At 35.1% G+C, this 18,650-nt stretch overlaps 1 protein-coding gene across 5 annotated transcripts in view; it reads left to right on the top strand.

The window, feature by feature from the left end:
- The window catches only part of epha3 (EPH receptor A3), a 124,551-nt gene that overhangs the window by 53,034 nt on the left and 52,867 nt on the right, over positions 1–18,650 (top strand). For all 5 annotated transcript variants that reach the window (XM_015383828.1, XM_015383827.1, XM_015383825.1 and 2 more), the window contains one exon: positions 16,339–16,494. In XM_015383828.1, coding sequence (XP_015239314.1) covers positions 16,339–16,494 — 156 coding nt within the window. The remainder of the gene's footprint in view (positions 1–16,338; positions 16,495–18,650) is intronic.

The raw sequence follows: 18,650 nt of genomic DNA, 5'->3' as shown, positions 1-18,650 counted from the left end.
ACAACCCAGTAATGTTTACTATGTTATTATTAATAACAATATAATAGTTTGAGGAAAGAGAGACTTAATTATTTTAGTCACTGAATAAAGTTTCAGGAAAATATATTATTAACACAAATTAAAACATTACATTACAGCACATGTTTACAGCCCAGAGCCCCCTTCTTTTAGTTATATCCATAGCTTTAAGATTATTCTGCAGCAATAATGAAAACCTTTTTGATACATGTAACTGTGATTATTTACATATGAAGCTGTTTATTGTTTTTTTGAGTAAGAGTATTAACATTTCATTTGTAGCCACAATACTAACTTTTTACTCTTTGTTATTTAACAACCATGTACTTAAATGTATTTTTATGATTTTATGAGCCAAACTATCGCAATGCAGGTTTTTGTTGTCATGTGGAAGGTAAATATTTATTTTCAACATCAATTGATGTGAAGAAATAAAAGTGTGACATTCATTTCTATACAGTAGCCAGGGTTGATTCTTTATAAAACCCTCACTTCCAACAACATCTATTCTAGAGCTTTACTCACATGCAATCTAAAATGTTTTGTAAAATAGCCTAAGATAAGTTACTATAGAAAACAAAACAAACAAAAAAAAAAACACTCAATATAATATTCTTAATCATTTCACACATTTACCATAGATTTAGGCCTGGACTTGAGTCGATGAATGAATTCATAATTTCTCCTCCTGTAAAGCGTATAAAAGGATTTTATGCCTTCGCAGGTGAATCAATACCTGGATTTCTGGGAAATTTCATTATATCAAATCATGAAAATTGTGCTGTTAAATATCCACTTTTGTCTATATACACTGCTTCCATCTAACAGTATAAATAAGAAGAGAGATTTTACACTAAATTTACACCAAGTGGGCATAAAAAAAAACAGCAAGAAGAAGTCTTTAATGTTTCTATGAAATTGTCTATTGATAATGCAGAGCAGAGTCTCTATGAGACTAAAACAGTTGTTATGAAGTTTCATGCGAGTTGAACAGACATAGAGGCATTTCTGTACATTTAAGGCTGCATCTGAGAGGTTTCATTTTTTTAAACCATAGTAGATTTTTGCGATTTGTCCCACTCAGTTCTTACAAAGCGCTAAAAATAAGGATGATCACATTATATAATGCAAGAAGTTATGGCATCAGCTTACAGCTTTATTGTAGCCATAGTTTATTAAATTAAATAGTCCAACTAATCAGATAAAACTATGTTTTTGAGTTTTATTTTTACCCACTCCCAAGTCCTCTTCACTCCTGAGGGGTACACTATTAACATGCAGTGCATTGATTGGGATGCAATGCTGTGTTAAAAGACACTGATGTGCAACCTTGCTGATTACTGTAACACTGTCAACAATCCTGCCATGCTTTTTTGTATCTCTTTCGTGTCGTCACCGAGTTTGACTTTTATTAAGAATTTTTTTTCCTCTTTTTATTTCTGTAAGATGAGTTTTTGTTCCTCACAGGAGAAATATGGCGCTCTCCCTTCTATACTCATGATAGTGATTGGTCTGCTATATTGAACCCATCCCTACGTGCAAGTTTGCAGATTCATGATCAGTTAAAGCTGGACTGAATTAGCAAGTTGATAGCCAACTTTATGGTACAGCTGATCCTGATTGCAATTGTTTTGGATTGCTTAAACTGAATAGGCTGGAAGTAAGACCGCTTGATTGAGCTCGCTTTGTGTTACGGGCCTCTCGACCCCCAAGATAGCGGTATTAAAAACACCATCATAAACAACATAATCTGCTGTCTTACCTTTTCTATTATCTGGATTTTTTTCTCTTATGGTTACATTTCGGTAAAAATCTGAAGATCTAGCCAAAGTAGCAACATCTAGTCAGAAGTATTTCGAAGCTCAAATACATGTTGTGCTGAAACAATTAATCAGATTAATAGATTATTGTAATAATCGTCAACTGATTTAGTAATCGGCTACTTGTTAACTGGAGTGTAGAGACTCCAAAACATGCCTTTAGTTGACAGTGACTCATTTAGAGAAGCAATTATGCCAAAATTGTAAAAAAAAAAATATGTAAACATTTTTGATTTAAGATAAAAACTTTTTTCTGTCAATATGCTCCATCCAAAACTTTTCATTTCACCTGGTTTAATTGCATAAAAATTCTTGTTTAAGGAATCTCATGCCATCAAATTAATAATCAATTAATCGAAAACATAATCGACAGATTAATCAGTTTGCATAATAATCATTAGTGGTAGCCCTAATATCAATATAACTCAAAGTATGTTAAAGTTTCTCATCAGTTATCTCGTATAAACAGGGAAAGTGTAACATGGTTGCCTTTGGCTACTTTTGTTGTCACACATGGGTTCATGGGACAATGGTCTGGCAGTTAAATCACCAAGATGATGGCAGCTGATGTCCTTGTGTGAAAAGGCATCTGTTGTACACGGTCTGCCATGTAAAGAGAAACATAAAAGAAAAGCGCTGTAAAGGATGAGTAAAGGCAAAGGGGCTTAAAGTCAGATTGGGTTGTTTACACTGTGTCCTGGGTTTTCAGTGGAGGAATGTGCTTGTTTTTTTAACAATATATAGGATCCATTAATAGGTCGGTGTCCTCTTCAAACACATCTGCTAAATATAAAAACATATACTTCTTATAAAGAGTTTATTTATAACACATACAATGTTAATAGTACAAGGTATGGTACAGAGATGGGGAGATTAAAACATCTCTGTACTAAACGGATTCATGGGCATTTGTTGGTACAACATGAGTGTGTGTATGTGTGTGTTCTGTATTCCCTCCAGTGCGCTGGATGCCCTGGATATTCTTACTGACCTGGCTAATCTCTGGAGTGTGGAGTTTTTATGAACCAGTAATTGCATCCTTGATGGATACAGCAGAGAGTTGATTCCTGCGTCTCTGTTTGGTTTTAGCACAGTTCTTTCTCTGTTTTGTCACAATTTATTGTTCCCCATCACAGCTTTGCACATACACACAGATACCCTTATGTCTTTGCATGGTGTTTTATTGCAATACCTTTACCTCTCCATTCACTGATCATTTGGTATTGATGAGAGGACCCAGTACTGTGATTTTTTTATATGAAGGCCATCAGTTAAATATTAAAATGTGTTGCACATAAGATGATTTATTGTTTGTAGAAAACAAAAGCAATGCAGAGCAGGTAGATATACATAGAAAGCCCCAGGGGGTTGGTTAGAGGACACAAGCAAAGGGACAACATCAACTCTGACGGAACCACTGGAGAGTTCAAGGATAAGGTGTTTCTCATAACACTTCAGCCCATCACTCAAAAATCTGACTAGGCATATTAATGTTTACGCTTGGCAGACATTTTTATTTAACATTATTTGAAAAAAGGATACAGCAATTTAGTTAATATCATAGCTAATATTAAACAGCTCAAAAGAAAGTCCATTGTCACATTTTCTCATATTAGTAAATTTGATATAGGTAGGGAAATGGGGCCTGCAGAACTTAGTGTACAAAGTATTTTATTTTTTTGATGCTGATTGAAGACCAGTGTTCTGCTTCACCAGGAGCTGATTGCCGTGTTAGATGTCATCAGCTAGATACACCCTGAACCTTTTTTTAGTTTAACAATGTTTTACAATGCAAAGCTGCATAATTGAGCAATGGAATCCTGATATGACAATGTAAAATATAGATGATAAGCTGTGCACTGAGTGTTTTACTTTCACTACGGCTTCTTTTTAGACTTCTGTCACTGCCAACACAGCTGTTTAGTTAATGGGGCTACTTTTTAACCTAGATTGTATGGGTCTTGGAAGTGTTTGATGAAAGTTATTGAGTTTTCTTTGAAGTCTGTGCTTTCAGTGGTACTCCATGTGGGCATTTGGAAGGATGTTTTTTTTGAGCCATGGTGTTATCTGAGCATACTTCAGTGTGATGAGAATTGTCAGTGATGTCACAATGGCATTAATAATGTGTCATTGCTAAAGTTTCCGTAGGAGTTATGGATTTGGGTTGATAAGTAGGTAGCTGTCTACCTCAACTGACATTTCAGGACAGGAATGTCAGTCAAAAAACTTACTCAGCTTTTTTTAGACACAAATTTATTATTGACTTTACAGAAATGATTATTCACCATCCCGCAAACTCTAATACTCTTTAAACTGCATACAAAAGGCACAACTCAATCAAGTTTTTAGTTGGCATAATTCCATATGGTAAAATAACCTTTGTGTCACAACATAGGGAGGCAGAATATCAGATAGATTTAACAATACAGTCTGTTTCTTTGAACAAACTTGAACACAGAGATTTTGTATACCTTATGGAGGCAAGCCCAGAAATGTTCTTTTGGTTATCCTTAAATATTTTCTTCAAACAATTTACTGAATTTGTTTTTTTCCCTGAGGGTTTCAACATCATAGGCAACTCTGGATGTTATTACCCAATTCACTTCCACAGAGCTCACTCTGTCTCTCCTCTTGTTGCAGCTTCTAAGTTGGCCGCCTGTCTTACACCCACACTGACACCTTTTAGGATATCCTGACACTGACTCTTCTCTCCCTGGCTGTTAATTTCGGTTTTCATTTAAAGCATCCTCAAAAGTACCTACAGAAAGTGGTTTCATTCAAGATAAGTGAGACCTAAATACTTCTAAAGCATGGTTTAAGAATTACTTCATCTAAATGAAAAGAGTCCACACAAGTATATTTGATTTGTTCTACTCCCTAAAACATGGCATCCTATCTGGGAAAAATTAAATATTTCAGAATGGAAAACTTATTTATTTTTGTAAATGACATACTGGATGCATATCCTCATCTTTTGAGGCTGTGTCTCTGTCACAATTCTCCATGGCCATGATGTCTGCCTCAGGACAGAATCATTTTCATTCACAGAGTGCAGCCAGCTGGTTTTCTCTGTACCACTTGAACACAGGTTGCTTTCTCTTATGTCTTGCCTTCATTACCCGACCATGTTTGGGCTTTCTGAAGTCCCTATCTACCACGCATTTAGGTTTAATCTGCAAAAAGCATTGGCAGAACCCGTTCATGCAATCAAACTGATAATTGCAGTTGGGGAGTGTTGCCTAATGGGTTAGAGCAGTGTGCTTGTGCTCTGAGAAGGTTGCAAGTACCTGGCTCAATCCCCACAGCCTCCACTCTGGGTCCCTGAGCAAGGCCCTCAGCCCCACGCTGCTCCCTGGGTGCCACACAATGGCAGCCCACTGGATGGGTTAAATGCAGAGATAACCATTTTTTTCAGGGGAGTGGTGGCCTAGTGGTTAGGACATTGCGCTTGGAATCCTGAGGTTCTGAGTTTGAGCCACACTCCCACAGACTGCCACTCTGGGTCCCTGAGCAAGACCCTTAACCCCACACTGCTTCCCAGGCACCCCATGATGACTGCCCACTGCTCCTCAAGGGGATGGGTTAAATGCAGAGAGTTTGATTCGTTGCTCTATACTTGTGATAGTATAATGACAATAAAATGCTAAAAGAAAAATAATATTTTTATTTTGACAATGGAAATAACAGCCAAGTCATGTTAAAACAAATTTTATTTTCTTCAACTGTGCAGAGTAAAGAGTAAACTTCATTTTTCATGAGGATATTGAAGTTTATTAGAGTAGCAAGTGACAATTTACTGATTGAATATGTACAGTACATTACATTAAAAGAGGAAATGTTGTATATGGAATTGTTTCTGATACATATGCATGATCTATATCTAATAGCATATTGATTGGAATAAATAAAATTTAGGATATGGTGGATACAACCCTGATGCCATAATTTAACGTACACTCTATTAAATGGAGTTGAGCAATTAATGTGAAACCATAAATTGTTTAAATCTCAATGTTACTCTTTATTTTTGAGGGAAAACTTGTGTCTATTATTATTTAAAATTTTGAAATGAAGGGCGGGACCTAGTCAAGAGGAACCAGTTTTTTTTTCTTTTTTTTTTCTTTTTTTTTTTTGCATGAATGGAATTAAGTTTATGCTTACATTGAATTCTTTTTTTTTTTTTTTACATTTTTAATCTTTATTCCCATAAAACTGTGATTTGATTTACATTGTAATACTAAAGTCAAAATGTTACAAGAATAAAGTTGGGAAATATTCTTATAGAATTATGAATACCTGTAATATTCAGAGTGATAACCCTGAATATTAGTTAATATCATAGCGGCAGTTATAAGTTATTTGATGTATCCGGACACACCCTATGACCCTCAAACACAGATACCCGCTCTTACTTTTTCTTAGTAGCAGCAGTTACATAAACATGCAGCTCTTGTTTTGGATTGATGGTTGAGTATAAGCGTCACTGCTGCCTTAGTCTTGAACAATATTGCATCAATTTGACTCCAAGGCTACAGTTGAAAACAAACAGACAATACATTGCACAATAAAGACATTTTTACTGTCATGTAGTTACAAGCAAATACTTCATTTTTTAAGTATACCCATTTGTGCCAAAGATCCATATTACAGAATTTAATTTCTATAAAAAATAGAAATACCAAAAATATGTGCCTTGCATGTAATATTTCCCATTGATTTATATCAATATCAAGTCACCTTACCCTGCTTTTGCATGTTCAGTGGGCAGAGACCTCATTGCCTTTTATTTTGTCCAGGCAGACCCACACCCTTTCTTGTTGGTCATTTACTGCAATGGCATCACTGCACGTTTCAAGAAGCACACTGCATCGATTGATTGGAGTGATTAAAATATTTGCCCCACATATTTCAAACTTGTTTTGTTTTTACAAGTTATTTAAAAGATACCATCATATTGCAGAGGTAACATATACAGACAGCTGTCTCTCCTTTTTTTCACATTTTTCATACTTTCTCTTTTTATTTCTGACAGTTTCTGATGTTAAATGGAATAGAATAGAATACAATAGAATAGAAAACCTCTTTATTGTCCCAAACTGGGGACATTTTTGGTGTTTACAACAGCAAAAAGATTATAGAAAAAAAAAATGTCACACAAATGTGGACCTTAGACAAATGTATAAGATAAACATAATAGTGAAGACTTAAAAGTTAAACAAATGTTAAGTAAAAATCAAAGTTTGACATTTTCAAAATCACAATTTGCAATGTTTAATTAACAATGCAGATATTTGGAATGCTCCATAAATGTCAGATCTTTAGCAATATTTTTTATTTTCTGCAATGTGTGAAGAGAGGTTTAATGCTGCAGCATATCTCTTTAGCCATCATGAATTCTAATGAGGATCAGCTAATGATTCTACTCATTTCCCACTAAATAGAGCTTTGGTGAAAAGGAAAGGACATTCAAACTAAATAGTATTGTGAAAGTCAATCTTTGTCTTTTTTTGCGCTTGTGGCCACCCTGACATTTCATTGTACAGTAATATGTTGCTTAATCACCAAAGGAAAGAAAAAGGAATTCAACAACAGCTTGGATGAACTTAGAAAACATGGATTTAAATGATGCTAGTACTTCTGATGAAAATATATGCATAAAGTGTTAGGTTTGTTGCTGTTCCACATTAACTCATGCCTCTTGCTTTTATGTCGCTACAAATGTTTGTAATAATGGCCCTCCTTCCTTCATCCTCTTCCTCTAATTCTCTTTCACCATAACCCACTTCTGTTTCTCCAGCTCTTTTCATCTCCTTGTTTCTCCTTCTATGCTCCTCTTTAGCATCCTCCCAATAGTGCTGTGTTAATTCAAAAAAGGGCAGGATCTGACCACTTAATTAAGCTTTACTGCACCAGCTTTTGCATATAATCTTCCAAAGATACACAGAAAACTCAAACTGCTTACATTATAATGGAGACTGTTTCGGGGGGTTGTAACTAAGCAAAATATTAAAAGCTGACGGTGTTGTGGTGACAATTAGCAAATGTGGTCTGCGTTTTGTGCAGACACCAAGGGTGCTCATGTACTGTACCAGTTTTTGCCCTTTTTGGGAAATGTTTAAGTCTTGCAAGAATTATTTTAATTGGACCAAGTTCTAGTTATATGTTGCATCCTTTGTTGCATTTTATAAAGGAGGTAACAAGGGGCTATTGGCCTCTTACGACCACCTCCTGATCAGGAATCGTACATGGTCGGATAAATATCAAACATGTTAGAAATCCAGTCAGTTGGATGTGATTGTGAGCTTATACTGATGTTTAAGAGGAGCTATATCTAAGAGCAGCTCAACCTCATCTTGCACACTACGCATGTACAAAATTGGAATTCATCTTCTCTGACTTTACTTCAGGATAGACGAGCCTGACCAGTGCAATCTCTCTAGGGTGCTGACTCTGACATTTGGTTTTGGATAACTCTCAGTTAGACAAGTAGCTTTTTTAGCTACCTTTTTCCTTTAGTCCTGTTGTATATATTATATTTTTGCAGAGAATAGTCCCTGTGAAGCCATGCTGTTGACAAATGTGTCAATTGAACACTGATGCAAACTCGTACTGTGTGTAGCCTATGAAAAAGATGTTACTGTACTTTTTGACACAACCTTCTGCTCTACTGAAAGAAAATCCCCAGATTATGGCGCTATACCTCCATGTTTCATCACTCTGGTTTGGAAACTGAAAAATAACTTTTTATAGGTTTCTTCTTGCAACTCTTCCAAAAGGCCAAATTTTAAAAATGCATGACTAATAGTTCATTTCGAAGACACTCCCACCTGAGATGCATGTCTGGGTTTCTCCCCTAAGGCCAAAATAGGCCTTTTGGATTATTCTCTGATATTTTCTCTGGTTGTTAATTAATTAGATGCAATTAAAGTCATTTAGTAGTTTAAGGGAGAAAAGTGTTTGCTTATTAATGAGTTGCAAGCCACAGTTATTAAATAAAAAATATAAGAAAATCTGTGTACAGCTATTATATGAGATCCTATTTATGTATAGTAAACTTTACAGGCCATTTAAAAGCTAAGGACTATATTTTTTCTAGGTGGTTTATGTTGAAAATGAGACATTGCTTTGTAATTAATTAAGTGTGTTTTACTTTTTATTCCATGAATACAACATCAACCTGAAGTTAAAGTCTATCTTTGGAAGGTGAGCGTAATGTAGGGATAAAGAAAAAACTTTTATTAATAATTCTCTGCAGCCAACCCTCTTGCATGATCATGAAAACAGCGATTGTAAACCTTCCAAATATCAGTGTGCTTCCTTAAATGCCAAGGCACTTATTATATTATATTTCTTTTAGCTGCTGTCATAACTTTCACTAAAAGAAACTTGATAGTTCGGTGTCGATGTTTAAACTGTTTCTCCCGTAGATCAATTTGATACCCGAAGGTTGGTTGTGGTTAATGTTCCTCCATTGAGTGGCAGGGATAAGCCGACTGGTCAGCTACAGTTAATAGTGGCACATTGGTTTATTTTGTTTCTAATATGATTGTTATGGAAGATGACATAATAAATGAATTTAACAGAGATGGAAACATGGAAAATTTGCCCCAGGACCAAAATCTAACTACTCTGATGATTATTTTCATTTGTATCTCTGACAAAAATAAAATCACTTTATTGGGTTGCAGACATATTAGCCTCACCAAATGGATTGTAATTCAGCATAATGGATGTCAGTGTCACTTTGTGGGAAGAGTAACGTCATTATGAATTACTCTTTAGTACTCTTTATGTGCTTGTTATTGTAGATACAGATGTCACAGTTAATACATTTTTTTTTTTTACTTTTTCTTACCTTTTTATTTTACTTTATACAAATATTTGACTTTTTTTTGTTTAGATTTCTGTTGCATGTTATTGGTCAGCCCCAGCAGGCATTTCAAGGCAGGGGGTAGGATGTTTACTGCTGCCATGTTTCCAGCACCATTACTTGAGTCCGGATAAGACTGCCAGCCAAATGCCTGGGCTGTCAAAGCACATGCGTTTTCCATTTCAAAGAGACTGATTCTAATAAGGAAAAGAAGAACAGAGCAACATAAAGAGGGGAGGGAGAAAAATACAGAAAAGAAGTGGAAGTTGGATGGCACGATAAGGAGGAGATGGAGACTACTGTACGTAAATTGGAAGGGTGGAGAGAGAGTGAAAAACTCATCACAATTTAGTCAGATTCAACAAGGAAACAGAGAGGGGGGAGTGGGAAAGGAATATATCAGTTTTACTCTGACACAATTATTTTAGTGAGACTTAACCCATAGAGTTTAAAAGACTCAAACTGTCTATGTGACTGTGGAAATGTAAAAAAGGGCTGATATGATAGAGAAAAGCATTTTCTCAATATCAGCTAATTGAGAAGTGATGAAGTCATATGGATAAGCTGCATTTAAGATGAGGACTAACATAATGCTGATATGCTACTTATTGAAAGCTATGCAAATACAGTTGTGCTTTAAAGTTTACATCCCCTTCCATCAAAAAAAAGGAAATCAGCTGCAAGAAAAAATAAACTGAAATTGACAAAAGTACTAATAAATAAAAATAATAAAAAAAATATGTAAAGGATTAAACTGATTATTTATATACATATAAATAATATATGTGTGTATTAATAAAAATGAATTAAACAAGTCTAAAGGGGACTACAATTTTGTGTATTTCAGGCAATCACTGAAATCAGGTGTTTTCTGTAATGTTCAGATAATAATGAGTCAGACTGTTGGTTCAATAGTCATGAGCAAATTCCTAAAATTTTCTGGGTAAATTTGTATTTTTAAATAATTTTTCTCTAACATAAATTTATTGTTTTTATTTATTTACTAAATTAATATTTAATACACTTTTATTCATTATTACTTTTTCAGTTTTGTGCTGTTTGAATTATTAGTGTGAGTTTACCATTTTCTTTAATAGGAGGGCATGGAAGCTTTCAAGCACAATTGTAGATGTTTAAATGTGTTTCCATTAAATTATGATTTGGCAATTGTGAACTGGTGGCATGTAGGCTAAATAAATAGTTCTAACTTTTATAAAGTCCAAAGAAGGAATCTACTTCAATACATCTATGAAAAGTCTTAGCTAGTGTCTAAATCAGTTAAAGCAATAGCCCACAATATGTGATCGTAGAATGTTAAGATGCTGGAAACACAGCAGCAACTGTAGCAAAATAATTGTGTTGATTTTTGACCCAATTTTCTCCCTCCTAGACGCAATAACGTTAAACGTAATAGGAATCTGAGCAGAGTGTGCATAGTGTAAATTCGGTCTAACTCAAACATAACCAGTTTACGTTATCCCTAATTCACACGGTGTCTGCTCTGCTATGGTTTGCTCGACTGCGAACAGTGCAGCAAATACACTTATAGTCAATGAGAGCATTGACAGTGTCCTCATACAGCAGGAGAAAAAACTGCTCAAATAATAAAGGAGAAACGCCTCAAATTTCATCAGCTTCTCCTAAAATCACATGTTATATTGTTGAAAATTTGAGAAAATTGTGTAGCAGATTCTAGCTCTTGGATTTTATAAAAGCATAGTCTTTTTTTCTCTCTTAGATATGTTACTTGTTTGTTTTCAATATTAAACTTAAAATGTTTCATTATATATCATGTCATATGTGCCTTTGAGTTTCTTTCGTCATTGTATTTTGCAAATTTAAAACCCTTTTCTCCTCTGTGGCACCATAGCTATATTTCTATTCTATTATTTTTCCGTTCTATTTTATTTTATTTCATTCTATTGTTGCTTTTAAAATAATCTATAACTAAATCATTTCAATCACCTTGGAAATGATTGAAATGCTGTAAAAGATTAAATAATTTAATAAAAATGAATGTATGTAAACTTCTGATTTGAACTGTAAGAAGAATAGCAACCTAGACACCCATTGCGCTTTGTGAATCATGGGGTTTATTGCTATGGATTAGGTCATTACTTATATGTCTTGGAAAGGGGGACCTCATGTTACCACTAAAGCACCCAACAGTGATGTTAATTATTGATAAGGGAGTCCTATAACCCAAGACATTGATTGAGCAAATTGCAACCCTTGTTATATTACAAATGCAACAGCATGTGTACAAATCTGTGTGTGTATATTGCACATGTAAGTGAAGAAATCGTGTTATGTGTTGTTTTATATAGTTGATAACTCTGTTATTACCTGCCTGCAAGTGTTAAGAAACCAACACTCACAGTGGTGGTGCAGTCCCTGCATAGTATTCCTCCTTTATCTTTCCTCTTAGAGTTTTTTGCAGAAAGTATACAAGAAAAGCTCTCGTATTTTGAATGTTTTTTACCAGACAATTGGACATAAACAAAGACAAAAAAAATAAAAATTGTTTAAGTAATCATAGATTGCACTGAACAGGGCCAACCCCAAAAAACCGTAAAAAAGAAACCCTCTGCAAATGGTATTATACTCTCAGCTCAAGTTCCTTCATACTGTGATGTTCCCCTAATGTTACTTGATTTTCCACAAGATGAAGAGTTAACCTTGTGCAAGCAAAGTCTGATTTTACCATCAACATATGTCAGAGAGGGTCTTTACTCTTCCTGACATGGCTTGTGGAAGCAGAGCCATATTATCCATTTCCAACAGTTGTTAAAAGAGTTTTCGGTCTGTGGTAAAGAAAATGCAACATATCATAGTGCTGTCATATAAAATACTCTGACTTTGGTTACAAGCTTTAAACATACAATTCTTTAGCTATATCTGTTTCTGATTTGATACTTATCTAAAAGCCTACTTTAATTTTCCTAAATTCAAAAGCAAATCAGAACATTTTTATCTTAAGGTGTTGCATTTAGGACAGTTATCTCAGTGCTGCCAGTTAGGAAGTTAGTATTATAAATGTAGAGGGAGAATGTCTATTAAACTATAAATCTAGATATATTATTTCCTAATGACAGTAGCTCAGCAGAAAGGAAAAAAGGAAAGAGAAAAAATAAAAACTTTTCTCCCAAAGCCAGATTGTTCTTCCCTGTCTCATAAAACTGAGAAATGTCCTTATTCATTTTAAGTCCAGGCAGAGATTCATAAATGTATCATTGTATTAAAAAGGAGCCGACTTGCAAAGTTGGAAAAAAAGTTAATCATTGTCATTTTCAGAAATCTTTGCAAAAAATATCATAGAAACATATTAAACAGTTTGAGGTCTTTCAGACTGGATTGAAAGCATGAATGTGGCAGGAACTTAAAGTCTTTTCATACATTTTCAGATGTATTTAGGTCTTGACTGCTATTTATAATGTTGGTAAGAGAGCAACACAATCTATTTGCTTGCTTCTTGCCCCTCTTCAATATCGTCCAAACCTTGTAGGGTGCACACTAATAATTTTTTTTAACAGAGCTGAGGATCTATTTTGCATCTCTAGACTTGCAGAGGTGGACTTAATTTAATAAATGGATAATTTCTAAAGGCAACCAACTGTATCAGATTTGATTCAAAGTTATTGGAGTAAAGTCAGGTTAAAAAAGAATATATCTGAAATATTTTTGTTTAATTTTCTTTCTATTTCCATTTATGCTCTACTTTATTTTGTAAAATCCTAATAAAGTATGAAAAGCTTGGGATTCTGATGAGACAAAAGATCTGTGGACTGGGAACTTTTACAGGAAATTGTCTACTAAGAAAGAAAAAATGAATCAATCATTTTTTTCCTAATTTTGCAAAACAAAAACAGTATCACAGAAATATCCACTGAAGGAGGGCAGTGATGTGTTAGGAGAGGAGGTGTTCTCGAAAGGGGCCACTCTTTCTAAATATTATTGACAGAAGAGAGGGAAATCCATCTTCCAAGTGTTTAAAAATGAGAAAAAAGTTCAGGAAAACATGTTTAGCTCCTATACAATTTGGGTAATAAGAAGACAAAATCATTGTCTTTTCTTTAAAAAATTTCAATTGAGTAAAACATGTTAAAATTGTGTTTTTCATGTGTTTTCATTTACTTTTTATCCAGTTTTGGCGCCAAAACCGAATTGTTGACCAGATTTCTGGAAGGAGGAGATGTACAATGTTGACAATTGTTATGGTTTTGCACTTTTTGGATCTGTTTATGTTTTGTTTTTGAGTTTGCAGTTGTTTCATTTCCATTTTGTGGTGTTTTCTGGTTTTATTTGAGTTCTTATGTATTTCTCGTTCAGTCTCCTTTCCCCTAGCTCCCTTCTAGATCCTTCTGTCTGCTCCCACACCTGCTCCCAATCAATTCATTACCCCAGTCTTTGGTCTGTTTGACATATATACTCCTCCTCTTCTGTTACTGTTTGAAGGTTCCTCGTCTTCTCTTGGCTCCGTGTGTATGTTTTCCCTGATGTCTCTTTGTATTTTGCTTTTCTGTATTTTGGTATTTTGGACTTTTGCTTCGGTTGCCACTTTTTGGATATGACTGTAAATCTGCAAGAAACCACTTCAGCTTCCGTCTCTGTGTTTGGGTCTTCTTCAAACCTCCATCCAACCTGAAAGCAACACAGTTCTAAAAGATAGACAGATAAAAGCAAAATACTAAAATAATACATTTTTACAAAGAAATATCATGGTTAAGTCATTAATGTTTGAAATGTTTTGTTTATTTTTCCAGCTATTAAAATTGAAGCTTTTCATATCATTCCCCATTTAAAAGTCGTGAATAAATTAAGCTGAAGTCAAACCAAAGGTTTTAATGGTTCCATTAGACAGCTTTTGACAGTTTCCGCAAATTCTTGAAGGGGAATGAAATGCTTTGTCTTGGCAAGTTCTATCAGGTGTTCCTTATGGATGTTGATTACATAAAGTTACTTCTCTCTCAATCTTTTGTTTTCAAACCCCAGATTCATGACTATCCAAATGTCCGCCCTAACCACTAACCCCCCATTCGCTATACAGAGCAGGCACTAGAAGACTATATATATATAGAAGACTTTATCGAGAACTCAGTTAACTAACTGTTTGGAATGATCATCACTACTTTTGCTCGCCATTGACTTACTTGACTCCAGTTTCCCCCACGGTGCCAATGCCATCTTTTTTCTCTCTCACCCCCAAAACAAATCCCATGATGCTTTGCGAAGAGAACTATTACAAAGCATTCTCGGCTCTATCTGATCATCAAGTGAGAATGGTTGCACACTACTTTTGAAGGTGCATTGTGGGAAATTTTACGTCCACAACTTTTTCTTCAACTAGACATTCACACATATATAAAATGGCATAACCCCTAGATAGAGCACTATGTAGGAGTTAGGGCAGATGTTCGGACACAACCCAGGAGTGCATGATTTAAGCTTTAATCTCTGACTACATTTTCCATGCAGGGTGGTCTGTTCTCTAAGTGCCAGCGAGCTTTCTTGTTGCCGGAGCACATAGGACTATTCAAACCCACTTCTCCTTCTACTATCTTGCACACAGTAAAGCATGTCTGCAGCCAAGCAGTCATACTCATATATGCGTTGTTGAGTATTTAGTGCAGCGTGGGGACCTTGGCGTGGCGGTGTCAGTGATGGATATGGCAGTAATATCAGCAGTGTTGGCTTTTGCAGAACTGCGCTGTCTACCACTGGGATCTGTCAGGCCTGTTCTGCTGAGCCCACACATTCTGCTGGCTTGCTGCTTTTGCTGTTTGCCATTTATTTAATAGTGTGTGTGTGAGTGTATTGGTGTGTTCATGCGTGTGACAAGAAGAGGGCAAGAAAACAAGCATGTTGGTCAAAGTACATATTGTCAAGAACTTTTGACCTATCAATGCTGCCATGTGTTATGTGATATGTGCTTTAATTATCAAGGTTTGATTCTCTGGTCTCTTATGGTCTCCAGAAGAATAGTGCTCTGGGAGTTAACTTATATAGGGACTTTTCTTAGAAAGAAGAACTTTCTTTTTTACCCAAAAAAGAAACGTCAAGCAAGTGATGAAATAAAATGGGGAAAAAATTACAGAAAAAAGAAAGCATTTGAGCTCATTTCACAGGCCTTGATTTCTACCTCCTACCATCACACACATCATTTAAAATGCAATACAGGGTGGTGAAGTGTCACCCCAGTTGGGTGGATTGCAACATATTTTTGTTAAGTAGGAGTTGAAAGAGCTGCTGAGTGCAGATTTAATACCACAGATATTTAAAGAGATTCTTTTCATCTAAGGCGACAATTTACATTATTCATGTTGCGCCATCTGAAAGCAACAGATAGAATGTAACAGAGACAGAGATGTCTTAGAGAAACATAGCTTTACAAGGATTCAGCAGGTTGCTGGTACAATAACTGCAGATTTACAGTATAGTATTTTCCCACACTTTGTTTGTGTGTTTTTGTGTGGGTGTATAACAGACAAACTGCATTAAACACTCCCCATCTTTCATTTTGCACTTGCTATTGTTGGACTTGCCCTGAAGAAGAATCAGGCTATTATATAGCAGTCGATGTGCTGGTTCAGCATGATGCTCACGTATTTGTCTGTCTTCTTTTGTTTCCAGTGTGCAGGGCAGGCTTCTACAAATCTACCCACGGCAACATGGAGTGTTCAAAGTGTCCGCCTCATAGCTTCTCCCACCATGAGGGGTCATTACACTGTGCCTGTGAGAAAAATTACTTTCGGGCTGAGGGAGACTCTGCTTCCATGGCATGTACACGTAAGTGTGTTCAAACTTTTATTAGCATAAATTTTTTTTGCTAGTATTAAATGCATGTACACATTTGGAGTTCCGAGAAACAGCAACTTAGTATTCTGGAGATCAGTATTTACGTTATTGTTTTAGGGAATCTTTTTATCTTACTTTCTTCAAATTGAGAAATTTACACAGATGGACAGACGGACAAACACACACAAACTAAAAACATAACCTCCCTGGCAGAGGTAATAAAAAATGAACAGAAGCATGTTTTTGCCTGCTTGAATTTATTTATTTTTTTTCCAAAAAGGTTTTTAAATCTGACACAATGAGCCAAATCAGATAAAATATTCAAATTTATTGAATATGAAGGAAGGTACTACTGTATATGAGTGAAAAGAAAGCATAAAAAAATATTCTTTGCCATTATTTTGGAATTTTGCATACTGATAAAAGATTATTACTTTTTGCCAAATAAATAAAAAGTTACATTTTAAAGTTTTACTATAAAAAATTAATCATTGCATGTTTTTAATGAAATCTTTTTTCATTTTATCATCATTTTATGTTACTATGAAACAAATAAAGTGAAACAAAATACAAAACTAAAAGACTAATCACAAAAAAAAAAGAAATATTAGCATTAATACATATATATTGCTTATGCATTGTCACAATGGAACATAATTTAATGACATAAACCATCCACCTTCTTTCACTTTTTAATACCTCTTCTGATCACAATGTAACACGCCCTCACCTATATCACATGCAAATGACTTGTAGATGCAGGTGCCTCCTGCAAGCCTTCTAAAAGCTTTTCCTACAAAACTATAAATCACCACATCCCCTGTTGGTAGATTATGCATCCGTTACAAAATGGGCTGTGCAGAGAACAGTAGAAAGTATAAATCAGAGCCTACAGCGAGAGACAGAATCTTAATTAGAAAGACAGTCACGCGAGGTCCCTGTTGTGATTATCTCGACATCATCTTGTCAACTCTGCAAATTTCACCTCACTGGGACAGTTGGAGCAATGCAAGAGATGAAAATGAATTGATGAGTTGTTAGGAGATAATGATCATGATTATCTCAGGAGAGGAAATTTACTGTTAAGAGACGTCTGGAGGTTGTTTCAAGTTGACTTATGAAATTTCCTTTAAATGACCGAAAATACAAATCTGAAAGGGTAAAGACAAAATTGGATTGTTAACAAAGACTTTAAAGAAAAATTTATATGTGCATCATACCTCTTTAATTGATATCAGATATATGGTTAATGTCAATTTAGATGTGTTATTCCCAAAATAATAATTAGTTCTGCATTACTTTAGATGTGTATGGATGTTCATTGGTTTCCCAAATCTGGATTTGCTCTCATAGTTTTTCCTTTTTAGGTAGACTTTCGTTGGACTTTGTTCAAACAACGTGCATGATAATATGTATTTATTTTGTTTAAAGCAATACATAAGAAAGATAAACATTCTAATACAGATTTAGTTAAATGTATAAGCAAAGATCTTTGTCTCAAGTCAGAATCCAGCAGCTTCAATTCCTTCTCTTTTCTTCCCTAGCCTGGACACTATTTAACTAAATTACCTGTCATCTTTGTTTTGTCTTCTGTGCATTAGTCACAGCTTTGTTCTCAGGACCTCGAAATCTGTTTTTACTAGGACTCTGCACTTTTATTTGTCAGTCAAAGTTTGATTCATGTATTATTTTCCTCTTCTTTCTGACAAATGCTGTGACATACTCTTCTTTTCCTGCCTTTTTTTGGAGAGGAAAACCAGCCCAAGCAGAAACAATACATTCACAGACCTCTATTAACCTAATGAGAAAAATGTGAAACACTCTATGATGCTTAAGAAGGGCTGAATGTTTTATAAACAGAATACATCTTTCATTTACTTTTGTTCTACACATATCTAGACCTGTCTAGACATCCTGAACATGTTTACTCTTCAGTCTATATTACCATCATATGAAATGAGGCTGCTGCAAACCAATAATGGTATGGTTCATATAATTAATGGGCAACAGTTATGTTTTTAATGTGCATGAGAATTTCAGTAGTTATTCCATGTTTTTAGTGGGGTTCTTTTTTTATTGTCAACAGTGGTGCCACCAGGGGGTGACCAGGGCATAACACAGGGTGGCCACTAAAAACATGGAATAAC

Source organism: Cyprinodon variegatus, unplaced genomic scaffold (assembly GCF_000732505.1).
Source record: "Cyprinodon variegatus isolate N-32 unplaced genomic scaffold, C_variegatus-1.0 Scaffold295, whole genome shotgun sequence".
NCBI classification, from domain to species: Eukaryota; Metazoa; Chordata; class Actinopteri; order Cyprinodontiformes; family Cyprinodontidae; genus Cyprinodon; species Cyprinodon variegatus.
The sequence above is the reverse complement of the archived record's forward strand: the minus strand, read 5'-3'. Positions and strand labels throughout refer to the sequence as shown.